This window comes from Artemia franciscana, chromosome 9 (genome assembly GCF_032884065.1).
Source record: "Artemia franciscana chromosome 9, ASM3288406v1, whole genome shotgun sequence".
Taxonomy (NCBI): Eukaryota; Metazoa; Arthropoda; class Branchiopoda; order Anostraca; family Artemiidae; genus Artemia; species Artemia franciscana.
This window is the reverse complement of record NC_088871.1, coordinates 17297757-17325413: the sequence shown is the minus strand read 5'-3', so window position 1 is coordinate 17325413 and position 27657 is coordinate 17297757. Positions and strand designations below refer to the sequence as shown.

The 27657-nt window shown below is 36.1% G+C and overlaps 2 protein-coding genes across 2 annotated transcripts in view; both read right to left on the bottom strand.

The window, feature by feature from the left end:
• Positions 1 to 27657, bottom strand: part of LOC136031074 (uncharacterized) — a 217251-nt gene that overhangs the window by 135170 nt on the left and 54424 nt on the right. The gene's annotated exons all lie outside the window — the stretch shown is intronic.
• LOC136031532 (dmX-like protein 1) overlaps positions 1 to 27657 on the bottom strand; it is a 158981-nt gene that overhangs the window by 109598 nt on the left and 21726 nt on the right. Inside the window, 6 exon segments of the mRNA XM_065711202.1 lie at positions 902 to 1980; positions 3553 to 3714; positions 9948 to 10150; positions 14673 to 14788; positions 18945 to 19129; positions 22452 to 22637. Coding sequence (XP_065567274.1) covers positions 902 to 1980; positions 3553 to 3714; positions 9948 to 10150; positions 14673 to 14788; positions 18945 to 19129; positions 22452 to 22637 — 1931 coding nt within the window.

Genomic DNA, 27657 nt, shown 5'->3' with positions numbered 1-27657 from the left:
CACTTTTTCTTCCAATTATCAGATAATTTTTTGCTATAATTGGCTCCCTCCTGAAACCCTGATTATTACCCCTCCCCCCAAGGAAACGGGTCTGGAAAATGCATCAATAAGCTTACGCGCTGGTATGAGAAGTATCTCAATTAGAAATGAAACAGGTTAAACCTAACTTTCGAAACCTTTCCCTCTCTAAGTTTCGTTTCATTTCAAAACTACTTTCGAAAGACTATTGGTAGAAGGCTGGAAAAAGACATAATACAGCACCGAAAATACAGGGAGGTCCGAATGGATAAATTCTTCGGGTAGAGGGATGGTCAATTTTACCTTGCCAGGTTAGCCCTTATTCCCCTAATTGCTGGCATCAGCGTAAATAATACTCATACTTTTATAATTGACTTCATATTAAAAAGTTTATTTTTTATTTTTCAGTCTTAAAAAAAAGTAACCGTTAGGAATCGATTTTTGTTTCAATTGTAAATGGAAAGACAGTAGGATCTCCTAGATAGGAGGCGTGCAGGAGAGAACCACTTCAAAGGTGGTACTATGAAGCTTTTCTTGAAAAGTTACAATCTAACGGACGTTTCACATTCATTTTTATGCAAAAAGAAAACAAAATTGAACGCTCAAGATTCCAGGGAGATTTCAAACATTCAATGACTTTACAAAATATTCAATTTTTCAGCTACTTCTGGATGCATAAATTTCCATTGACTTCAGAGCTGCCAATTAAATATTACTTGCATCAGAAAATACTCTTGAAAGGAGGAATTCCTTAAAAAGAATTTTCTCCTCAGTAGAAAGGCCAAATTTACTAGTGCATGTGCAAATTTACTTTAAGCAAGCATCAAAAGACATTCATTTGCATTATAAAAAAAAAATAAAAAAATTTGGAAACGGAACTTACCCTTAAATGCACTGGAAGTAAAACTAGTATCTTGCTCTTCCAACGCCATCTCTTTTAGCCGCTCTCGATCTCCTGTGATAAACTGCTCTTGAAAAACATGCATAAATTTTATATCATTCGTATTTAAAATAGCATCATTAATTGTCGTCAAGGGAATAATAAGTCCCAAACGAAAAGTGGTCAGCTCATGTTGGACTGTCTTATCTTCCATCTTTGTCATAATATCTTCTTGTCTTAAAATAAACGGCTTCGAGTCCATAATGGCTTGATAAATCGTTAAGTCCTTTCCATTAGAGGCTAAAAAACATGCACTCGAACTTGAAGACGTCGTTCCATTAAATCCGGGTAGCAAAGTTGGAATCCATTCAACGTAAGAAAAGGCCATCGGATCACTCGAATCAATTCTAGCAAGTTCAGATACCCCACCCGAGCGACAGAGGGGACCGACTGTGTCAACACGCCAAAGGATTAGCTCACTCTGAAAAGCTTTAATGTAAGTAGGTCCTTGGTAATGATGCGATGAAGTTAGCATTAATGGAAGCACAGGATGCGAGGCCACAGTTTTCACAGTATGCCGATGACCTGATATTCGTGTGGCATGTCTTATGCTTAATAACTGTGAAAATCGACTATTATCTTCAAAAGTTAAATGCCACAGATTCATAGTTCCGTTTGTGTGTTTAGTGACCACAGATATAATTGGTGAAGGTCCAGGAGTAAACGGATCTTCAGATGTCAGATAGTCCTCCGAAACAGCTTTAGTTGTTGTTTCATCTTCAATTATCGATACTCGACGGATAATTTTCGTCACAGTTGGTGTCTCACTTTCCTTATCAGAATCACTTTCCGACTCTTCTTCATCTTCTTCTCTCACTGTAAACTTGACTGGTAAATTCTTCTGTTTTAGTTTTTCAACGACTTGACTTATATCAAACTTATGACAAGCATTATACAAACAGATAAATGGAGATAAGGTAGCAGCATCTCCTTTGGAGAGAGCATTTGGAAGGCGGGAACTTAGTGAAATTCCAACTTGTCTAAATGTCCCAGGCTGTTGTTCATCAATATAATGAGCTGTCCTGAAAAATAAAACAGTGTATTCAAATTGCTCAATATTAGATAAATCATTACTCAACAGTCACAATGGTAATGGCGAATTAACTTCTTTTTTTCCTTTAAAAATACATAACTACATAATACATAACTACATAATACATAAATCGCAGGGTATGAATGACCTTCAGAGCATTTAAGTTAACCTAGGTCTATTGTTTAGACGTAGGTTTATACTTTAGAGTTATGTTGTTATATTTTAAACGTAGATACAACTATCAAACATGAAGCGGGATAATAGTAACTTTTCAAGCATCTATGGGGTTTCTGTCCACCTAATAGCTTTTTTATTCAAATACAATCAATGGTAATGGTAATTAAAATAAAAACAAAACATACTACTATTACTCTCCAGTTAATTAGCCGAGTACAAAAAATAAGCGACATCAGTTTAATATCAAAATTCAATGATAAACTGAAGCTAAAAATATCAAACGTGGTCTTAAAATTACAAAGAAGGTAATAAGAGACTTTCCAAAATAGGGTGACTAACGTTAAGATCCAATGAAACAACATGAACTACAATGAAAACAATATCAAAAAGATATCGTACAGTTTACCTGTTTCTTAGTTTATGGGTTCTTTAACAGTAAAAATACTAATATACATTCATCGAGCTCTTTGAAATAATGCGAAATGTTTTTCTTCCAATGTAAATTGATGTTTTTATATAAATGATCAGATAAGAAAGAAAATAAAATATTTCTTTGACACCGATTGGATCCAAAAGCAGAGGTATCACATAAGCACTATCGACCCCCCCCCCTTCACAAACGTAAATTTAAATAATGAAGATATTATTCCACTCTACTGCATTACGAGTGAAAACATTTATGGACAAATAAAAAATTTTATCGCAACGTACGTTACACGTTAAATGGATGAAGATCAAATTTCGGTGAGGAAAATACGATTCTGACAAAGGTAAATATTTTTATCATGTTGCTGTAAATTTTTTATTCCAAGTAAATTGATATTCTATATTTTTTTTTTTTTTTTTTTTTTTTTTTTTTTTTTTTTTTTTTGAATAATCAGATAAGACACAAACTAAAATCAACTATTTCTTAGACACAGTTTATTATAACAAATAAACATAGGTGTAGAGAGCCAAAACAATAGGTATCATAGTACCAAATTTCATCTTGTCTTTCTTTTTCCTCTCCTATACATACAAACTTCTTTATAAAGATGCTGTTCCAGTAGTTATGCTTTCGCAAAATAATTTATTAAGATACTTTCTTTATTTTTTGCCTTTAAATGAAAAACAGGTTATCTACTGGAATTATTTTATTTTGCAATATGATATCCCATTAAGATATTTTTGTATCTGACTACTGGATGTTTGTTGTTTGTGATATCTTAATTTGCTAGAATTCGTTTAAGTTTTATAAACTTCCAAGTGCGACAGTGTAGCGTTAAGTTTAATATTTATTTTTTAAACTTTTATTTAAATAAAAAAAATGGTACGCACATTGTTCATTTTCTTTACAAAAATTGGTCAACTTCAAAGGATTTTAATGCAATAGCAAGTATATTACCAAACAAGAAGACTCCCATCCTCCGGATGCACTGCAAATAGTAAATCCACTCCCTTATGCCATTCCTGAAGCAATTCCTCAACTTTCCTGTCAAAAGCATCTAATCCTGGTTTAGTTTGTGTTGTTGGACAAGGCGTGCTTGCTATTGAAGCAGATGAGGAGCTGAAATATAAGCTTGTTTAGTGGTCGTTTCAATAGCTGATATTGGTAATTGGTAAATGGTAATGGAAAAGAGATGGCTTTTCCGTCAAGGTAATACCCAACAAGCCAACAGGTTGAAAAACAAACTAAGAAAAGTCACTCGAAAACACGCGAACAAATATGTAGAACGTAAAGTTAATCATCTGTTCGAGTCCAAACCAAGCCAGTGGTACAACCGAATCAAAAGGATGACGGGCAAGGTGGAAAAAGGAGTCGATTTTGGCATTGATGAAGATGACGTCGTAACAGCCAACTCCCTTAATAAACATCTGGGTAACATTGTGCAATCCCTCCCGCCTTTGCTGAGCGTGGGAATACCCACCCCTCCTCCTGAGTCTTTTGATTTCCCTTTGATATCAGAGTCCCAGGTGTTTTTCAAATTAAAAAGGCTTAAAAGAACAAGCATTACCCCTGTAGATATTCCCATTGATCTCATCAAAGCATTTCCAGATTATCTTAGTGGCCCCCTAACACTCCTTTTTAATCAGGTGACAAAAACAGGTGAGTATCCATCAATTTGGAAAAATGGGTTCATTACACCAATACCAAAAAAAGATGCGCCCAATGATTTTTCGGGTGTCCGACCGATCACTATGACACCCATTTTTAGCAAAGTGTATGAAAGTTTTGTTGCAGCATGGCTGAAAGACCGTATTCTGGACAAAATTGATCCAAGGCAGTTTGGAAATATGCCAAACACATCTACATCTCATTACTTAGTAAGTATAATTGACAGTATTTTGCAAAAACTCGATGAACCAGATTCTTGGATTAATCTTATTGCAATAGATCTAAGAAAAGCTTTTGATTTAATTTGCCACAAAATTCTTGTAAAAAAACTTCTTGGACTAGGTGTAGATTCATTCCTTGTACGTTTAATTGCTAGTTTTCTTTCTGGTAGATGTCAACGGACAAAATATAAGTCCACCTACTCCGACCCACTGCCCATTTTTTGTGGAGTTCCCCAAGGTACCCTCTTGGGACCACTTTTGTTTCTTGTTATAATAAATGATTTGGCAACAACACTGGACGATCGCTGGAAGTATGTCGACGATCTGTCGCTCATTGAATGTTGTCGGAAAAACCTACCAAGCAGAGCAGGTTCATTAATGAAAGATATATGTCAAGAGGCAAAGGTGGACAAAATGACTGTCAACTTTGATAAATCTGTAATTTTAACATTTTCTTTTTTAAAATCTGCGCCAGTTTTTAATCCACCTATTCCCAGCGCCAGTCACGTGACCGAAATTAAACTGCTCGGCGTCCATATCACTTCAGATCTGAAGTGGAATAAACATGTTGATGGCATGTTAAAAAAAGCTAATTTGGCCATCAGGTCTCTAAAGTTGTTGGCTCGCCATGGAATCCCTGCACCACACCTCCTACGCATCTATTTCTCTTTTATACGTTCCACACTTGAATACTGTTGCCCTGTATGGCATTTCGGGCTGACTAGGGAACAGTCGGACCGGGTTGAGAGGGTGCAATACCGTGCCCTCCTAGTAATCTCAAAAGCCCCAAAAATACCGTACATATCCCTCCTTAATCAGTTTCAACTTCAAACCCTTCAATCTCGTCGTTTAAAACTAGCCCTATCCTTTGGTAATAAAATTTTGTCCAGCCCTATACACCGAAATATCCTTCCTCCCCAACATCAACCGGCACGGGTAAGGCCACTCAGGGCCGTTGCAGAGCCTGTACCAAAACTTCAACCTGTGACTGTGTCACATGCTCGTTATGAGCTTAGTTTTGTGCCCTCGTTTGTTAAGTTGTTTAATGCTGGATCGACTTTTTAATCCGGATTATTGTTGTTAATTGTATTATTATAATTTTGTGTATATTTGTTGACTTATTTTCGTGTGTATGTGACAATTATTATTGTTAATTGTATTTATTATTAATTTTGTGAATGTTAATTTTGACTTGTCGACGAATTTTTGTGTGTGTATGACAATAAAAACTAATAATCGGCTCTGTCCGTCGAATGTTTTTTAAATAAAATGAATTTGAATTTGAATTGAATATTAATGACTCCATAAGAAGAAAATTAGGTCCGCATCTTTTTTGTTTACGTTCCATGACCTCAAAATAATTCACTATTTCTAATTTAAGTCCAGACTCCAATAGGAGATAATATAATAAATTTTAGCGAAATGGAAAGGTCAGAGGATTTTCCACGCGTAATATATCTATTAGAACTAACAACTCGCTGCACTACCAAGACGCCTGAGGTCAACACAGTTACGCAAGCTCGTCCTCCAACCCAATAAATTCTCCCTCTTCACACTCTTTCCGAGAAGTTTTAATTTCCCTTACATTCTTCCTTACGACCTCCTCCCACTCCATTTGGAGGGCGACCTGCTTTTCATCTGGTCTTAGATGTTTGGCCGAAAAGGACGATATTCGTCAATCTGTCATTCTTCATCCACGTCCTAGAGATCTTAACATTTCTCTCATTATAACCCTAGAAAGAGGGATAGAACCACATTTTTCGCGCAGCTTACTGTGCCTTACTGTTTGAAACACGGTCAGTCAGACAGGTACCCAAAAGAATTCATAGACGATTCCTCTGAAAAACATCAAACAAAGCCTCCTCTGTCTTAAGAAACGTCCAGGTTTTAGAAACATAATCGAGCACTGTCATCAGTGTAGCTTCCAATAATCTAATCTTGGTTCGCCGACCTATTTTCCCATTCCTATTTTCCCATTCTTCCAACTGTGAAAAATGCCCAGGCTTTTGTCTATTCTACTTTAAATATCTTCAATTAATCCACCGTCTTAACTTTAATTCTACCCAGGTAAGTGAAGTGAAGATAATAGGAATTGTTTGCGTGTTCTTACGAATTTGGAGTTTTGTGTTTATTAAGAATATATTTCTATGGAAAATTTCCGTTTTCAAAAGAATACTTTTTCTTACAAATTCTAGTCAAACAACTAATCACGAGAGACAATTAACCGTATGTCTGCAGAAAAACTTGACTATTTACTTCAGTGGTTTCCAACCTGCAGGCGCGCCCCCAGGGGGGGGCAAGACTGTTGCAAGGGGGGCATGGAGCTGTTTATAAAATATCATTTTCGAATACAAACCAAAAAAATCGAATTGGTGTCAAAAAAATGAATCCGCAGTATGCGTAATCCACAATCCTCGCCGCATATTTTTCGGGTACTAATTCAAAAACATCCCATCCATACTCTTCTTGGAACGAAATATCTCGCTTTCACCTTTGGAGCAAAGCACCGGTGGGGCGTGGAATCAAAAGATAAGCACTCACAACATCCTGGGTATTCTCGTGCTTAGTCGCGCCAAAGGTCAGTAAACAGAAGCATCTGATTGTTTCTGTTTTCTATGAACAGAATTAGTTCGTTAGTAGTGCTTGCGATAACCACGTTGATATATAGAATGAAACACTTCGCTTCGGTAACTTCTAATTAATTAACATTGAGGTAAATTTCATAACTGTTATGATAGTACCTTATTAACCAGGAAACGTTGATTTAATGTTGAGGTAGTTTTACGGCACGAGCGCGAAGTGCCAGGGTTATAAACTTCCGAAGTAATAAAATAACATCCTGGCCGATGTTACTATACTATTTTTTCACTACTAACGCTTTTTTACTTTCTCATCAATTTACCAGTAACCGTTTTAATCGAGTAATGTGAATATTGTTATTGGAAAATTCCCGTTTATGTAAGAAGAGCGCAAGTTATTTTTATGTGGTTTATATTCTAGTAATTAATTTTGACAAAAAATTAGTTTTGATTCTACATTTAAAAATTATCCCAATTAAGACTGATATTTAATTAAAAAATAAAATATTGATATAATCGTATTGTATTTTAAATTAATATAAAGTCACTGATTTAAAATAATTTCCCTTTCAGATGGATAAACACGTAACTGGCATGAAAAGAAAATTAAATGAAGCAGAATAAGAGGGCCAAAGAAAAGATGATGAAAATATGCAAAATAGTAAACCTAAATATAGAAAATATGATCCAATTTACTTATCATTAGGATTTACATATAAGGTTATTAATGGTCAAGAACGACCATTGTGTTTGCTGTGTATGAATACTTTGGCCTCAGACAGCATGAAACCAAATAAATTAAAACGACATCTTGAAAAGTACATAAAGATCACGTTTGTAAGACAAGATAATTTTTCCAAAGAAAATTAGATAATTTAAATAAACAACAAGAAATGTTTTCAAACCCCATGTTTGTAACACAAAAAGCATTGCTTGCGTCATATAAAGTTTCTTATAGAATTGCTAAATGGAGAAAACCGCATTCAATAGGAGAAACTTTGGTGGTAGCTGCAGCTATTGACATGATAGAAACGATGTTCGGTGAATCATATGCTGATCAACTTAAAATCATTCCATTTGCAGATAATACGGTGGAAAAACGAATATCCGATATATCCGAAGATCTTTACGATCAATTAATAGAAAAAGTAAAACTATCTTCTTTCGCGTTGCAAGTAGATGAGGCTACCAATGTTCTCAAGGATGCACACTTGATAACATATGTAAGATATGTTGTGGAAACTGATGTTAGAGAAGATATGTTATTCTGTAAACCTATTGAATGCAATATTACAGCAAGGGAAGTTTTTAAAATCATTGACAATTTTTCTAATGTAAATGGCATTTTATGGGAGAACTGTGTTGGACTATGCACAGATGAAGCTCCATCTATGGCGGGAAAAAATGCTGGTCTACAGGCACTAGTTCAAAAGGTGGCTCCTCGTGCAGTTTGGGCGCATTGCATGATTAACAGACAATCGCTTGTTTTAAGAGATATGGGTAAAAACCTACTAACAGTATTTGAAGTTATTACATGAGTTACAAATTTTATCAAAAATAGCCCATTAAGAGGAAAGTTTTGCACAAAATTGTGTGATGACATGGGTTCAGAATATAGATTACTTCTATACTGTTGTGAGGCACGTTGGCTTTCTCATGCCAAAGTACTTCAAAGGGTGTTTGAGCTAAAAGAAGAGATTGCCATATTTCCTAGTAACAGTAATAGAGATAGAGCACACTTGTTTTATGACACGAAATTCCTTGTAAAACTTGCGTATTTGGTTGATATTTTTCAAAGACTCAGTATTTTAAATAAATCAATGCAAGGGGCTCAAATTAATGCTTTTACGCAGAAAGACAAGATTACTACATTTATGAACAAATTGAAACTGTGAATAATAGGTTTGAAAAATAATAACTTTGACATGTTTCCCACTTTTAAAATTACCAGTCTTGCTGATAAAATAGAAGAAAGTAAAGTTCTTAATAATAATCATTTGACCAGTCTATGGAAGCAATTCTTGTTGTACTTTAAAGATCTTGACATGTCCAAATATGAATGGATTAGAAACCCATTTGTGATTGAAAAATACAATGATGATTTTGGCCTTTTACCTATGTGAAACTGTTTTTTCTACAGTAGCTGTTGTAAAAACAAAGTATCGATCTCGCTTAATGATTGAAAAGGAACTGAGAACCGCAATTTTTTCAATGATACCACTGTTTGAGAAAATTTGTGCTGAAAAACAAGCTCAACCGTCGCATTAAATATGTATGTTGTAGTAGTATTAATTATATATTCTTTTTTTGTTTTGTTATTATACTTCTTATAACAAATATATTATATTCATACACAATATTGTATATTTTTTGTAGCCCATTAAATAAATTATAATATCAGTTGAGCATTTATTAAATTTGATTTTTAAATAAATTAACGGGACGCAACAATTTGTTTTTTTAAGGGGGGCACACAAATTTTTGGTTTTTAGGCGGTGCCGGTACAAAAAGGTTGGTAACCACCGATTTACTTGAACCAACAGCGTACTAGCCTACCTTACTAACAACGCACAACATCACAAAGGATCTTGACGTCCACCTTTTAATAACTTCTCCTCGATTTGAAAATATTATATTTTCAATCCATAAGAATCATTTAAAAAAGCACATTTTGCAGTAAGCAATTATTATTAAAATATTAACTATAAGGCATATTATTCTGTATTCTCTGATCACATACCAATTTTAATTAATTAATAAAGATGTCACAAAGTTCAGCCTCTTCTTGTCTCAAAGTTAAGCCTTGAAGTTAAGTATTTCATTTCAAATAAAATAAACAGGAAAAGCGACTCTATACTTTCCTAATACATTGAATGGAGCTTACCTTAAACCAGAGGGTGTGGAGGCTTCAAGGCCGATTTCATTAAATAAGTCGTCAGGTTTAGGCGAAGGCTTCATAAACTTTGTCAAGTCTCCAGTGGTAGCTCTCATTGATCTCTTTGTTAGTCCCAGCTCTGATTGGGGTGTACTTGTTTGTTGAGTATTCATTTCATTTTCTACATCAACATCTAATTCATTGGCAAATTCCTAAAATTGAAAAATGCTAACAGATAAAAACATACTTCATCGCTTCTTCTTCTTCTTCTTGACACTTTCGAATAACCACCGGAATCAAGTTCCAAACCATGCAATGTGTTCTGCAGTTGATTCCGAACTCTGGGTTCTGTATAACCGAGCTGATTCGTCTCACAGAGTAATTGTTGAAAAGTAGAATTAAGGTAATTTCAGTTATAAATATAACATCATCTATATAATACCTGACATTCAAAATCAGTTTTGTAATTAAACAGATTTACAAATGCTTCGATTAGTCATTCAAGATCTAAGCATTTAGATCTAGTAACAAAATTTACGGTATTCCAATTCAGAATCGCCATGGGAATTAACTTCTCATAATCCATGGACTTGATGGAATTTCATCCATGGATTGAATTTCATCGACTTGATCGTTTACAAGTCAAAGAGCTTATCGGACGACACGCATAAAAAGAGAAGAATCGCAGCGTTTGCTCTTTTGTGGTGACCGGATTTAATAGAAACGCTGTACCCTTCTATAAATATAAAAATATAAGTCCCCTTACCCCCCCCCAAAAAAAAAACCTTTTCTGAAAGTTTCAACCCGACCTTCCTACCATAAGACAAAACATGGTATAGTTACAAAACTATGTATAGAACTCGTAATCAAACAGTTCATGGTAACGAACTGTAGTAAGGAGCGACCCGGCTCAATAGGAAACGAAACTCTAAAAAATGGAATTTTGATACCAATAGTTACATTAAAAAAAATCGCATTTTAATGCTGATTTTCAATATACAGGTTTCATAAAGATTAGGCTTACCCATCAAAAGTTACAAGCCTGAGAAAATTTGCCTCATTTTAGAACATAGGGGGGAAAACCCCTAAAAGTCTTACAATCTTAACGAAAATCACACCATCAGATTCAGCGTATCAGAGTACCCTATTGTAGAAGTTTCAAGCTCCTATATACAAAAATGTGGAATTTCGCCTTTTTTTTTTGCCAGAAGACAGTGTTTCGACAGAAGACAGAAGACAGTGAAGAAAGCGTGTTTATTTGTTTTTGTTTTTTTTCCAAGGGTGATCGTATCGACTCAGTGGTCCTATAATGTCGCGAAAGGGCTCATTCTAGCGGAAATCAAAAGTTTTAGTGCCCTTTTTAAGTGACCAAAAAATTGAAGGGCACCTAGGCCCCCTCCAACGCTCATTTTTCCCCAAAGTCACCAGATGGAAAATATGAGATAGCCATTTTATTCACCATAGTCGAAAAACCTAATAGCTATGTCTTTGGGGACGACTTACTCCCCCAGAGTCCCCGTGGGAGGGGCTGCAAGTTACAAACTTTGACCTACGTTTACATATAGTAATGGCTATTGGGAAGTGTACAGACGTTTTCAGGGGGATTTTTTTTGTGTTCGGGGGGGGGGAATTGATGGGGGGTTACGTGAGAGGATCTTTCCATGGAGGGATTTGTCATGGGGGAAGAGAGTTTCAATGAAGGGGGCGTAGGATTTTCTAGCATTATTTAAAAAGACAATGAAAAAATAAATATGAAAATTTTTTTCAACTGAAAGTAAGGAGCATCATCTAAACTTAAAACAGACAGAAATTATTACGCATATGAGGCGTTTACCTCTTCGTAATACCACGGTCTATGCGCTAAAGTATTTTTAGTAATTTCAACTATTTATTCTACGGCCTTTGTGATTTAGGGGTCATTCTTAAGGAATTGGGAAAAAATTTAAGCTTTAGTGTAAAGAGCGAGGTATTGACGAGGGGTTGAACCCTCTCATATACGCAATAAAAACATACGAATATGGGAGTTCGTAAAGTAAGTTAATTCGTAAGTTACGTATATTTTTTACAAATGAAAACATTCATAAGAAATTAAAAGTTTTAGCTGCCTTTTTAAGCAATCAAAAAATTGGAGGGCAACTAGGCCTACTCCTTGGCTCCTTTTTTTCTCAAAATCTTCCTATTAAAACTATCAGAAAGCCATTTAGCCAAAAAAAATATATGCAAATTTCGTTTTAATTACTTATGTGCGGAGAGCCAAGATCAAAACATGCATTAATTCAAAAACGTTCAGAAATTAAATTTAAAAAAAAAACAAGTTTTCTAACAAAAAGTAAGGAGCGACATTAAAACTTAAAACGAACAGAAATTACTTCGTATATGAAAAGGGCTTTTCCTCCTCAACGCCCCGCTCTTTACGCTAAAGTTTTTTACTATTTTAAAAAGTAGAGTAAAGAGAAAGAGTCAAACCTTAGCATAAGATACACTCTTGTTAGCATCCAAAAAACTACTGACTGGTTGTAAAAGTATTCCGCAGAAATGCTCGCTTCGTTTGCCCATAGTGCGACGTAATCTGACTTTTTCAGATTAGCGATCAACGACGAGTTAAGGATACTTACCGATTATATAAAACAAAGTTAATGCGACGAAACATAGACTTCATCAGGCTAAAAATCAAGAATGTGCGTCTGAAACTTTTGGCAAATGAGTTGGAAAGTGAGAAGGGCTCTATTTGTGGATCCTTAGCCACTGTTCAAAATTGTAATCATATTTTTCTTCATAATGAATAGAGGAGACTGGTCATGGTTGGAATAAAAATCTCCAATATCACGACTCCATTTGAAAGACGACCTACCTTTATTTTGCTTATTTTATACCGAAATAAAACCCACGATTTGGTGCTATGTAATGTAAACCCCTGGACAAATGAGTCTTCATCGAAACACCTGAAACATTAGATTCGCTAACCATCATATAACTGGGATAAGCCCGACAGCTCTTCCGTTTTGGCATGGCAATTTTAAGCAAAGAACTTGAAAATACATTTCGTTTAATGAAAAATGGATTCCTTCAATGTAAAGCGTAAAATATTGCTCAAAATATTTTTCAGTACCTGATCAATAATGGTGAAGAAACAGGCGAACCTATCCAACCCGACCCATTAGGCGTACTAATCTCGTCTAGAATCCATTTAAGGTTAAAAAAAAGTAGAATTTCAACTATTTTAATTCAAATATCCACAATATTGTTAATTAAATACACGTAAACAAAAAATTATTCTATGTTCAAATCACAAGTGATTACAGTGTAGGCTTAATTTGAATAAGAGGCTTTGAAGTGAATCAGCACCACAGAGGCATAATCGGTTTAGTCAAACTTTACACCGCCGTTGAAATTAAGTTTAATTAGCCGGAGCTAATTAATTAGCCCATAATTAGCTAGGAGCTCAAGTTTCTCATCAAAATGACTGGCAAGAACATTCCCCATAGCTTTACTGCCAAAACGTTTTTTTTTCTTTGGAGGGAAGGTATAAGCAGTTTTAATAGAAGAGGCGAAATACATACACAATTTACAAACCATAGACTACAATTCCCAAAGCACTAAAGCTCCGGCCGATTTGGGGAAAACGCATACATAAAATATGAAGCATGGTTGTCAGTTACATTAAACCAAAACCGGCGGCTTAATCGGCTTAATCTATCGCGGACATGAATTGGCCAAAATTAACTGCAAAACCAAAGAAGAAAATCTTAAAAAACAAGGGGTCTATTGCCACTAGCAAGAAAAGAAAAACAATCAAACAAATGTTTGATCTGTATACAAGATACAACGGGACGTTCTCATTACTGAGAGAGACAGAACCTAAACACAAAAAAAAAATAAAAAAGGAAGAAATCTAAATTAAAAAAAAAATAAAAAATCAAAGCTCTATATACAATAGCTACTCCATGAATAAAACCACGAAAGTACCATATGTGTTGCAATACAACCTTGTAGCACTATTTTATCTGTATTTTTATAGAAGTATTTTCCTGTTTTGAGAAGTATCTTCATTTTTTTTCTTTTTTTTTGTGTTTTAGTTTAGATTCTCTATTGCTGAGCACTAGCGAGGCCTTGTAGTATAAAACCAAAATAATCGGTTGATCATTCTGCCTTTCCTCCAACTGGTCATTGATTCTTTGTTTTTCCAGATTGTGGTTCCGCCACGGTAGACCAGTTTGGCTTTAGATATTTTAAACATTATCTTCGTAGTAGAAAGTTATTTATTCTTAAGATCAAGCTTGTTATCTATTCAAAAGAAAACAAGAGGGAGGAAAAACCCCAGAAGGGTGCAAAATAAATTAGTCTTAAAAATGCTTATTTGGCACAGTCTTTCATTGTTGGACATAACGTCAGTGTGTTCCTATACTTACAGAAAAATTAGCCCCATACCGCTCACCCACCAAAATACAGCTAAATTAATAGATAAGGCTATTAATCAAATCTAAGTAGATCAACAAATTTAAAATTTAATAATAAGAAGAACAAGTAAGTGACAAATGGGGACAAATCCATTTATTTTACGCAGCGAAAATTATAGACTTTATAATTTATAGACTTTTGTACCTGTTTTCGCTGTCTAAATAAATGAATTTGTCCCCATTTGAACCAGTGTAGTCTGAGAAAATGATACCTAATTTAAGGTGTTACGCCGAAAATAATAACAAACACAAATCCAGATTGAGAAAAAAAACTAACCTCTAAAAGTTGTTCAATTCTCATGGTAAAATGCATCTCCTTGTTATTCATCCAATGCAAAACAAAAAGATCCTTTGCTAAATCTGAAGATGAAAACGCCGGAGACATAGGAATGTCTGAAACAAAGAAAAAATCTTTCAAATTATTAATGTACATAAACAAAATTTAAAAGAGGGTAAGAAGGTGTTCAAAGAGGAGAGCTCCAAAACCTTGAAATTAGTTTTCAGGCCCAAAATTAAAACATATTGCGCAGTTTTACATCCTTTTCGAAACATCCCTGGCCTAGGACGAGTGTCTGAAGTGCCTTTAGTACTTAACTAAATTTAAACACAAGGTTTTATTGACCCCAAATCTAACTTAAGAAATAAAAAAAACAGCTGGAGCAGTCCAATCAGAGAAACGCCGCTCTGAACGCGGTCCTGGGGTCGGGAATCTGCATTGGATACGAAATTTTCTGCGCTAAGCCCTTACAATCGATTCCGCGTCGATGCTTACGTCGCAAAGTACTGATCACCGGATTAGAGCTTGTCCCTGCTCACTGGCACGTCCCAGTCTTTCCAGATGTTCTGACCCTCATGTGAGTTCCAAGAAAAACGCTTGCAAAGCCTTCTGATCGGCTCTCTACAACGCTAATAAATAAATGCTCAAATTCAGTTTAGCTTCGTGTCCCTTTATATTAATGGTACGAAAGACAAGGATCTACTAATTAATAAGCTGCTTGACAATGATATTGTGTTTTTACAGAAGGGCTTTCTCTCTAAAGTGAATATTGATAGCCTAAAGGGTTTTCGGACCCATTATACTTTCTTAAGAGCGACCCAGAAAACCCGTGGTAGATCATTAGGAGCTCTGGCCATCTATTTCAGAAATAACACTCAGCCGATATTATTACAAAGTGATGCTGACATCTTAGCGATAAAATACGGCAATCGCCTACGAACATTACTTAGCAACCTTTCAAAACAAAATACCAAATAGGTTCTCGCCGTCGACATGAATACTGACTTATTATCTAATTCTGACCAATCTGAAATTTTTCTCGATTCACTGTCCGGAGGATTCCATCAGGCTGAAAAAGATCTTCTATTTACTTATATTCACAATCATGGTGGTCTTACTTCCAATCTTGATCATGTAATTGTATCAGATTTAACTCTACTTCCATCAACCGTTCATGCGGACGACTCTAAAATTGACGACGATCATTTATTAATCACATGCCAACTGTACTGCTCTATGGCAAGATCTGTGCGCCAAAACTCTCCCAAGTGGTTCTCAAAGATAAATTGGGGAAATGCCAATGTTCCCTTTATGTATTGACATTGTCCCAGTTATTATTATCTATTAAGGTACCATTCTGCTTATTGCAAAAATCTGTATATACAACTTCAACTCGGATAGATATCAACTCGTATTGTCAGCAAATAGTGTTCTGTCTCAAGTCTGCCGCTAAAAAAAGGTGTTCCCTCTGAGTGCGAGCGAACGGGTACTCGGAATCCATTGTGGAGGGCTGATCCTAAAGTGAAGATGGCTAAACAAAAATCTAAGTTTTGGCTCCGCATGTGGATAGCCTGTGATCGTCCTCCTTCCGGTTCAGTACATCAAATAAAGCAGAATACCAAACGAGAGTACAAGTATTTCATGCGTAGAGCGAGACTGAATGCCTTGGATGATCCCTGCGACAAGAAATCATGGGATCGTTATAAATAGTGTTAAGTGTTCACCTCCAATTAATTCCTCTCTTCGGCTATGTGATTTCGTTTCCCATTATAAAAATATTTTGCTTTCGTTTAATCATTTAATTAATGAATATTAAATCTCAAAAATCATTTAAAAAAAAACTTGTCAACTCAGTCCTCCCAATTCGCATCAACCATTCTCAAGTGCTATCGGTGGTATCTGGTGCTATCCTCTGGTGCTATACCATCTATGCTCTTAAGCAAGTGTATAAGTAGGAGTCTCTCGACAATGATGCTCTTTCCTTCAAGTTTTCTTGCTATGATTGTCCTGAACTACTGGAGCATTTGCAGTTATTGTTTTAGATGTGCTTGGCACAGTCCATTGTGCCAAATAGTTATTTGTCCGGTTGTATATCTTCCATTGTTAAAAGAGGTAAGGACTCCAGTGCTTGCTCTAATTACAGTCCTATCTGTGTGTCTTGTTTTGTTATTAAGCTATTTGAATATGTGCTGCTAGCGGCCATTAACTCCAAGTACGATTCTACGCCCTTCCAGCTTGGTTTTACAAAAGGTACGGACTGCGTTCAAGCTCGCCATATTGTGGGTCGGCTAATGAAACAAGCTGTTTCTCAAAAAACTCCCCTCTATACTTTGACTGTTGATATATCTAATGCTTTTGACTATGTACTTCATTCAAATGCTTTGTATTCTCTAGCAGCGTTTGGCGTTAACCTTTCTGTTGTTTAGGTAATGAAATACTAATTCTTCAGTTAGGATGAAGTGGAATGGTACTGTAGGGGAGCATATTCTTGTTTAAAAAGGCGTCAGGAAAGGTGTTGTGTTATCTCCGAGCATATTTAAGTGTGTTTTAGCTTCGTGTCTCCGACGTCTTCAACCCTCAGTTTTTTTACAATGATAGTTCAGGCATTATTCTGTTGATGTTCTGCTTCTTAGCCGGACAAAACAAAGTCTAATTGCCAACTTTGACCTGTTTTCAGCCACATTGTCCGCCGTAGGCCTTTCAATTAATGCTGCCAAATGTGAGTTTTTGTGTTTTGGGAGTCCTTCAGCAGCATCGCCTCTTTGCTCGAATTGTTCAACTATACCATGTTTAGCAAGTATTAAATGGTTAGGTCTATCTTTTTCCAAGTCATTTTCGTCTACTCGCTCCAGTATTACGTCCAGCGTGCTGAGAAGTATGCGGGTTGGTCATGGACAAATTTCACCCAATCCAGGTCGGTATAACGGAAAAGGACTTAGGCGTTTTTATTCTAGTTTTTGTGCCCCTGCTGTTTTTTCTTTCTGGTTTTGCCTTCCTCCTTCGCCAGAAGGATACAAAGAAAATACGCTCAGGATATTTTAAGTACTGTAAATAGCTGCTGCGTCTGCCTCGGTCATTTAGAGTCGTTTCTAAATTTGACATTGCGCCCTCGCGACTGAAACAAATATATGCAGATCTATGTTTTTAGAACTCAGCAAATAATTGGTGTTTTTGACCCTCTTTTGCATTTTTTGAATTGAGTTAATTTATTTGTTATACTATAGAATCGTATGTTTATGAGGGTTTTTTTGTGTTTACTCCACACTTGTATCATTGTATTTTGTGAGTTATAAATAAATATTATTATTATACTATATATTATACACAACTCCAAAAGAATGTACTCTTTAGAACCTTTTCTCTATTAGTTTCCTCACTGAGGTAATCAAAGTAAGCTGTCTGTAAAGGTGTTTGTCACACCACCTTAACAAGTGGTAAAACAAGAATGGAATATCTCCCGTAAGTCTGGGGAGCTTAGGGTTAAACAAATGCCCCTGTTTCACCTGAACTTGAAATGCCAAGTGAGGTGGGAATTGTCTGGTCCTGGTGTAAGATCAAGAGGATTAGGATTGAGAAATCTCGTGAGCAAGAGATGAGCTGGTGCACTTGCAGAAAAAATTTGCTGACGTAACATTCTTTGACGGTAGAATTTGGTCTTTGGTTTTTAGTTCTTTTTTCTAGAATTAATGAATTAGTCCAATCAGAATATTTTATACATTGTTTGTCAAGAATGTAAATAACAGTTTGCATCTTGCACAAATCAGATTTTTTCCTGTCAAGGCTTCGTTCCTCCATTCCTCAGATTCACTAAGGTTGACCTTTAGCATACACTTTGTTTCATGGGAAATCAAAAGCAAAATAGGTCCATACCATGCCCCTTTAATGACCAATTTATGATGTTAAAAAAATATGTTTATTTTGGGATATTCTGTTCAGGATTAGCATCACCAACTGAAATCAAATCCACTGAAAAACAAGCTACCCTATTCTGGAACCTTAGGTTTTATCCTGCCTTTCACTAAATTGAGTTGAATCCCCTAGTTTTAACTCAACAGCGTGCTAGTAAAAATAAATACTTCCAAGCAGAAACCATTTAAAAAATTCCACCAAAAATACGGCCAGATAACGACACAAATTTAAGTACATTTTCATTATCAGCGATTTTTTCTATAATCTAGTGAATTTTGGGTGACTTGTCTCATTATTTTCTACCAAGGCCAGTGACAACCCTGGCTGAAGAACAGATTCAAAAACTAAAGCCTAAAATATTACCTGTTTCAGCATTGACACTGGCACTTAGGTGAAAATGCCTCGATCTGCTCGTAAAAGCATCTATATCTGGCATTTGGGCGTCACTAATGCTATAGGAGGAGGCCAAGGTTGGCAACGTTTTAAAACCAGATTCATAAAGACCATCTTCGTGGTAGCCTTCATCTTGACGGGTTTGGAAACAATTCCTGTATAAAAAAAAACAGTGGGTTTATAGCTGTGATAAAAGAACAAAGACAAAATACATATTTTTGCTTTTGTCTTTTTTTTACTCGGTCATATTTTCAGAAGAAATAACAACAAAAATTGCCTGTTGCGCCGAGGACTATTTAAATAGTCTATTTATGTCAAACTTGCTTAAAAATATCGACAAATTTGTCCGTTTAATATTTGTACATTCTTATAAGTCATGAATCAAGTCAATACTTATCCGTCATTTTAAAATAAAGATTTTGACAATATTTGGTATTTGTTTATTTAAATAGCAATTCTAGCACTAAAAAATGAGCGCTACATGATGCTACTTTTACAATTATAAGAGAAATAGAAAAAGAGAGGGAAAAAAGATCACTCGTTAAATACGCTTACAGATTACAAGAGGAAGTTTACTAATCTATTCCTACGACATTTAATGGGTTGTAGTTTATTGTGATGCCTAGTAATTCACCTGCTCTGTACAGAGGGTGGAAATATAGATTAGTGCTTCTCGTTTGCTAGTAGAGCTTTCCTAAATGTCAGTATTAAATCATATGTTCGAGCGAATAATGTGGCCAAGTTCAAGAGTCCAAGAGCACCTTCCTGGTTGCTGAAGCGGGGTCCGAGTACTATTTTAATAGCATGTTTTGAACATATTCTAGTTTTGCTGACATGTAGCATTGTTTTAGTTTGAGGACCTCAAATGGAACAGCAATATTGAGAATAGGCCTAATATAGGTTGTATACATCGCCAAATAAGAGTTGGCGACCCGAGAAGCTCAACCTGCGCATAAACTCTAGATTGAACTCTGTTAGGCCTAATATAGGTTGTATACACCAGTAGGTATTGGCGACCCGAGAAGCCCAACCTGCTTATAAACTCTAGATTGAACTCTGTTAAGCTCTAGATTGAGTAGTGACATTTATGTGCAATCCCCTGTAAATGTTACACCGAAGACTATTGCAGAGAAAACTGTTGGAAACGGCACATCTGGAATTGTAATGTCCTCATTAAATGGATTGAATCGTAGAACTTTCGAGTTCTGTTCATTCACTTGTAGACCATTTGATTCATACTGGGTGAGGAAGTCCGTAAAAAGTCAGGTCAAACTGCTGCTTTGCAACCGCATGGACTGTGTACTTGAGAAGTGCAGACAAGTCGTCAACGAACTCAAAACGCTCCTCGAATTTTGATAAGATTGGATTGACGACGGCAAAAGATAAAAGAGCATCTAGTTTCATTCCTTGGGGCATTTGGAGGTTAGTTCTGGCAACTCAGAGCAGGTATCTTCAGCAAACAAAGGACAGACTGATTGCAATCTGCCCCGTAGAAATTCTCTCATTAATAGCATTATTTGATTTTTAGCTCCCATCTCTTCCAGATTAGTCAATGTGGTCAGGTGTTTGATAAGGTCAAATGCGTTTCCATAGTTAGACAAAAAAATAAATCGGCAATACTATTAGAAATGTTCAGCAACTTAAAGATTAAGTGGTACATTTACACCAGATATACTGGCGTCCTACTGCCTGCAACCATATTGGTACGGATCTATCGAAGGCGCAATTTGTTATAACAGAGAATGGCAAATAGAACCCTCAGCTACCTTCGCTAGGTTGGGAGTTATTGATATGGGAATAGGGTAACTTAAAATTCGGTACGACTCGGATATACGCGCCTCTAAAAGTCTCTAAAAATAATTGTTCAGAGAAAATTGGTTCGTTACCTATGCGATTGGCTTGGCATGGTGAGTATTCTTTCAGTAATTTAACGGGGAGTTCACCTGGGTATAAGGCAGTTGTTACGTAGCCGTCCGACTGCATATAAAACTGCCATTTCTGACGCCTCTACGATTCCGTCCATACTACAGTTATTAATAATGTCACTCATTTGTTCGTCACTTATGCCTGAGTAAGCAGTACAACTTTGAGTAAAAATTTATTAGTTTCAGAGGCTTTGATTAAACTACCGTCTTTACTGATTCGTACTTCAGTTCCTTTCTTATTTCGACTAAGCTGTTTTACCACGTCGTGCCACTGGTGTGACTCGGACTTTAGGAGTGGGATAACAACACTAAAAAGAATAAATGAAAAGCTTTGGGCATGAAAGTAAGGGCCCAGATAAAACCTAAATAAGCAATCTCATTGCCCTAAACATGAGAAGGTATGCGCCCACCCCCTTTCCACTCTTTACACTAGCTAATCTTCGGCTTTATCAAAACAATACACATTCTTAAGCGTGTATTTTTCGTCATTACCGTACTTCAAGAATAAATGTGCTCAATAAGGTATGTCAGTATGTATGACTCAAATTAGGTTCTCCATAGGACCAAAAAGGCTAAATAATTTTACTTCAAGAGAGTGAGTCCAACCCAGAGTATATCTCGGCTATGGAAAACCAAAACATGTTGAGTGACACATATGTTAAACTGAAATTTAAAATAAATATCCTTGAACAGAGACGATTTTGATTACAAATCTTCAGTCCGTTTTTTCTAAATCTTCTAGTATCTAAAAAGATTCTTTTTTTCCAATATATGTTGCGTGTTCTTTTCTCACTTTCAAAGATAGTTTTAAGATATTTCCTATTCTTGTTGTGGCAAAATCCTTCGTTTAAGTTCACTTTACGTAACAAAATAATATGTTCTTTTGTAATAAAAAAAATAAAAAACAAAAAAACACATGATGGAGATTGAGTTATGCCTACGAATGTCTAACACGATTTTAAGAAATAATAATCGTTAATATTACTTTAAATTATAGCTACTTACCCTGTTAAGCCAATACCCCCCCCCCTCCCTCCTCTTCCATAGTAAGACCGGTTGACAAGAGCCAAGCTTTAAAAATGATGTTTGTTTTTGTTTTTTTTTGCGACAAACTTATGCTACAGAAGCGGAAAAATGTAGTGTCAATAAATTGTTTTAAAAAGTATAAAAACTTCTTTCCGTGCATAGCTTACTACTAATAAGTATTTGTATCTTTTGCCATACTCAGCAGGCAGATAAGAAAACTGCTGCCCCGAACTCCCTTTTTTCTAATTTAAAAACATATGTTTTGAATCTTCACTCTGATTCGTTAATCATAAAGAAGACGGTTGAAAGGTGAACGTCGCTCAGCTCAACAAATCTCGCTTGGGAGAAATTATTGGCACTATAGTCGACCCTAATTTTGATTTTATCCACAACTACGTGACTATAATATGGCTCGAGCATAACTGTAATATTATTTGAAAAAAAAATTGGACTCGGTTGAATTTAATACTGAGCCCCCCAAACATTGTTGAGATTGCCTATAAAAAACTAATTCATAATATAAAACCTTAGATGTTTTAGTCTCTCCACAAGTTTTTGTTTCTGCCGCTGACTTTTCGATTTCAAATGTGAGTCACATGGTCCGGCAAACGTAGATGTCGAGGAAATCCCATCATTTGGCAACAATGTTTCAGACCATATACGACACACATTATCCTTGCAAGAAGTAACCAAAATATTGCCGATAAAGCCCCTATAAAAAGAAGATAATAAATATAATTGAGGCAACGAATTCTTTGGAAGATAAACTTACGAGTGGATCAATATAAAGTTTCGGGACAAAAGACCATTACAAATACTGTTTGTCCTGCATCATCTTTGGCTCCAATGTTACTCCTAATACTCTAAGTAAAGTTCTTGTGAGTTATTAATTGATGAATAAATGCATTATTTATTCGTTACAAATTATTTCATAAATTATTCATATAATAAATCAATTATATATTATAATAAATTTATAGATATGTTTCTTCTTCTTCTTTCTTTTTCATCGTCAGATTTCCAAGACAATATCTCTAATATTGAGTACAAAACCACGACTTAAGCTAAAGATGAATACATAAAAAAGAGTAAGTTAAATATAAATCAATATAAAATATAGTACGGTACCGGTTATTTATAATGATAAAGATACATTAAACAAGGGCTGAGAATAGATATTAAGGACAGAGGAATGGTTGGGGACTCAGAACTCAGAATACAGAGCTATTCAAGTGTGGATCGACAAAAAAGCCTCCAGTCCATTCACAAAAAAAAAGTTGTAGTGGACAAGGAAGGAAACAGGTTGGATAGAGGAAAAACTAGAAAAAAATCCTTAATATGTTAATATAAAGTTGTATTCGAAAGTAAGTATAGCTACAAGCATAGGTGTACATACGTATGATCCTTTTCTGGAGGAGGAGGAGGGGAGGTCAAACACGAATAGGGGCATTTTTGGGGCAAAATTGTTAAATTCCTTCAGAGAGAAGCCATCCAGCCAATATCGGGAAGGGAATTGTCCCATTCCTACCTATGAGCAGGTATGATTAAAAGGCTAGTTTGAGTCGCAATGAGAGAATAATATGCTTCCAACGAAATTATCGTAGGGTTATGGGGTAATAGGATAGCTATTATCACCTTCTAAAAATACTTTCCTAATTTCTTTGTATTCCTGCTTTCTCTAAAAGCAGAAAGCCACCAAATACTTCTTTGTCAGAAATTATCTCCCCCCCCCCCAGAATCCGAATCACGCTACTCGGCTTAAAAAAAATGGTTGGTATTATATTTTCTTTGTTACGATCACCACCCTCTTTCTTCCTCTCTTTCTTGAAATTCAAATAATAAGACTCAAAACTAAAGCAATTTTCCTCCAAGAGAAAATCTCCTATGCTATCTAGTGACATAAAGTTTGGTATTTATAATGCCAATAAATATCAAGACTAATCTAAGAATTCTTCTAAATTCACCGGAAAACTTACAATGAGGGTAAATAATTTTGGAAAGCTTCACTATACAATACATGGATATCTACTCAAATAAGCGGATACAAGTGGTGATATATAACAATTTGGATCACCCTTAGGGAGGCCCTAGACGGTCAATCATTTTGATCAAAGGTTTCCGTCAATCCATTGAAGTGTGCTTCAATCAACCTTTAATCGACGCTTTAATCAACCCTTCAATCTCGACCAAAGCTACTGCAACACAAGGCTTTTGATCAAAATGATTGAGTCATTCAACTCGCAGAACAGTTTTTAGTGCTGGGACTAGATAAATAATCTTCGGTAGAGCCACCTGACCGCCAAAGCTATTAAACGATAATATAAAGCCTACTGAAATCTAATTTCTCCGGTTTATATTCGACTGACGACTGACGGAAGCTTTTGATCAAAATGATTGAGTCATTCAAACTTTCTATCAACCACTGTCAACGCTTGACTCAGGCGTCAAACAGGTTCCTAGACGGTCAATCTTGCTTGAGTCAATCGACTGATGGAAGCTTTTGATCAAAATGATTGAGTCATTCAAACTTTCTATCAACCACTGTCAACGCTTGACTCAGGCGTCAAACAGGTTCCTAGACGCTCAATCTTGCTTGAGTCAATCGACTGACGGAAGCTTTTGATCAAAATGATTGAGTCATTCAAACTTTCTATCAACCACTGTCAACGCTTGACTCAGGCGTCAAACAGGTTCCTAGACGCTCAATCTTGCTTGAGTCAATCGACTGACGGAAGCTTTTGATCAAAATGATTGACCGTCTAGGGCCTCCTTCATACTTCTTATAGAAAAAAATTAATATATTTTAATATTTCTATATATGTTTTATCAAACAAAGTCTATAGACTCATATATATACGGATACGACAGATTACGACACAAAAATTTATGCACATCTAAATGAAAGAACTACATATACGACTATAACCCACGAAAATACTGATCAGTTTACTATCAAAATTATAACTGAATTAAAGGATCTAAAACAAAATGGTAAGATTACTCCACAATTATATAATAAATTTTTCCCCCGGGGCAGCTTTTGTCTAAAATTTTATGGTGTACCAAAATTGCATAAACAAGCCATTCCTTTAAGGCCCAGCGTAGCTTGTAAGAAAGCCTCCGCCTCCAACATTGGAAAATGGTTATGTACAGCCTTCAAACCTTTGCTCTACTCTCAAAAATCTTACATATGTAATTCAGTAGACTTAGTTGAACAAGAGCTAAGAGCTCATATGGCCCTTATGACGAGGTCGGAAGAGCCAAGAGCCAAGAAGTTTATGGTATGAGCTCTAGCAAAATTCTAAGAATCAATAGATTGCTTTAAAAGAAAAATCAGAGGCTTAATGCCGGTCGGGATTTAAAATAAGAGCTCTGAGTCACGAGGTTCTTCTAAACATCAAAATTCATTAAGATCCGATCACCCATTCGTAAAATACCTCGATTTTCCCGTTTTTCAAGAATTCCTGTTTCGCCCTCCAACTCCCATCAATGTCACCGGATCTGATCGGGATTTAAAATGAGAGTTCTAAAGCACAAGATCCTTCGAGATATCAAATTTCATTAAGATCTGATCACCCATTCGTAGGTTACAAATACCTCATTTTTTCTAATTTTTCCGAATTACCCCCCCCCCCCAACTCCACCAAAGAGAGCGGATCAGTCCGGTTATGTCAGTCACCTATCTTGGACTTATGCTTATTCTTTCCACCAAATTTCATCCTGATCTCTCCGCTTTAAGCGTTTTCCAAGATTTCCGGTAACCCCCCTTAATGACACTGGATCCGGTCGGGATTTAAGATAAGAGATCTGAGTTTCGAGGTCCTTCTAAATATAAAATTTCATTAAGATACGATCACTCTTTCGTAAGTAAAAATACCTCATTTTTTCTATTTTTTGGAATTAACCCTCCCGTCAATTCCCCCAAAGAGAAAAGATCCGTTCCGGTTATGTCAGTCCCGTATCTAAGACTTACTTTTCCTACTAAGTTTCCTACTAAGTTTTGCTTACTTTTCCTACTAAGTTTCATCCCGATACCTCCACTCCAAGCGTTTTCCAAGATTTTAGGTTCCCCCCCCCAACTTCCCCTTCACTGGATCCGGTCGGGATTTAAAATAAGAGCTCTGAGACATGATATCCTTCCAAACATCAAATTTCATTAAGATCCGATCACTCCTTCGTAAGTTAAAAATACCTCATTTTTCTAATTTTCAGAATTACCCCCCCCCCCAACTCCCCCAGAGAGCGGATCCATTTCGGTTATATCAATCACCTATCTAGGACTTATAATTATTTTTCCCATGAAGTTTCATTCCGATCCCTCCAATCTAAGCGTTTTCCAAGATTTTAGGTCCCCCCCAACCCCCCCCCCCAATGTTACCAGATCCGGTCGGGATTTAAAATAAGAGCTTCAAGACACGATATCCTTCCAAACATCAAATTTCATTAAGATCCGATCACTCCTTCGTAAGTTAAAAATACCTCATTTTTTTAATTTTTCAGAATAAACCCTCCTCCCCCCAACTCCCCCGAAGAGAGCAGATCCGTTCCGGTTATGTCAATTACGTATCTAGAACTTGTGATTATTTTTACCACCAAGTTTCATCCTGATCACTCCACTCTAAGCGTTTTCCAAGATTTTAGGTCCCCCCCCCAAACCAGCTCCGCACAATGTCAACGGATCCGGTCGGGATTTAAAATAAGAGCTCTGAGACACGATATCCTTCCAAACATCAAATTTCATTAAGATTCGATCACTCCTTCGTAAGTTAAAAATACCTCATTTTTTCTAATTTTTCAGAATTAACCCTCCCCCCCAACTCCCCCAAAGAGAGCGGATCCATTCCAGTTATGTAAATCACGTATCTAGGACTTGTGCTTATTTTTCCCACCAAGTTTCATTCCGATCCCTCCACTCTAAGCGTTTTCCAAGATTTTAGGTTTCCCCCCTCAATTCCCCCAGTGTCACCGGATCGAGTCGGGATTTAAAATAAGAGCTCTGAGACACGATATCCTTCCAAATTTCAAATTTCATTAAGATCTGATCACTCCTTCGTAAGTTAAAAATACCTAATTTATTTTTATTTTTCGGAATTAACCCTCCTCTCCCCAACTCCCCCAAATATAGCAGAACCGTTCCATCAATCACGTATCTAGGACTTCTGCTTATTTTTCCTACCAAGTTTCATCCCGATCCCTCCACTCTAAGCGTTTTCCAAAATTTTAGGTCCCCCCCACAACTCCCCCCAATGTCACCGGATCTGGTTGGGATTTAAAATAAGAACTCTGAGACAAAATATCCTTCCAAATATCAAATTTCTTTAAGATCCCATCACCCGTTCGTAAGTTAAAAAAACTTCATTTTTTCTATTTTTTTCGAATTAATCCTCCACCCTCCCCCCCCCCCCAGATGGTCAAATCGGGAAAAGACTGCCAAATTTCATCGTCCTAGCTTACCTGGAAGTGCCTAAAGTAGGCACTTCCGGGACAGAACCGGGACAGACAGACCGACAGAATTTGCGATCGCTATATGTCACTTGGTTAATACCAAGTGCCATAAAAACTCAAAAACGTAAATATCTCAGAAAATACAATTACAAGTAGTTCTGACATTGTTTCTATGTATACAAATATTGATGTAGCAGTATCTGAACAATTATTAGAAAATAAAATGAAAATTATCACTTAATAGAAGTTTCAGCAGCAGGATTAGATTACGACGTCTTAATGACCTT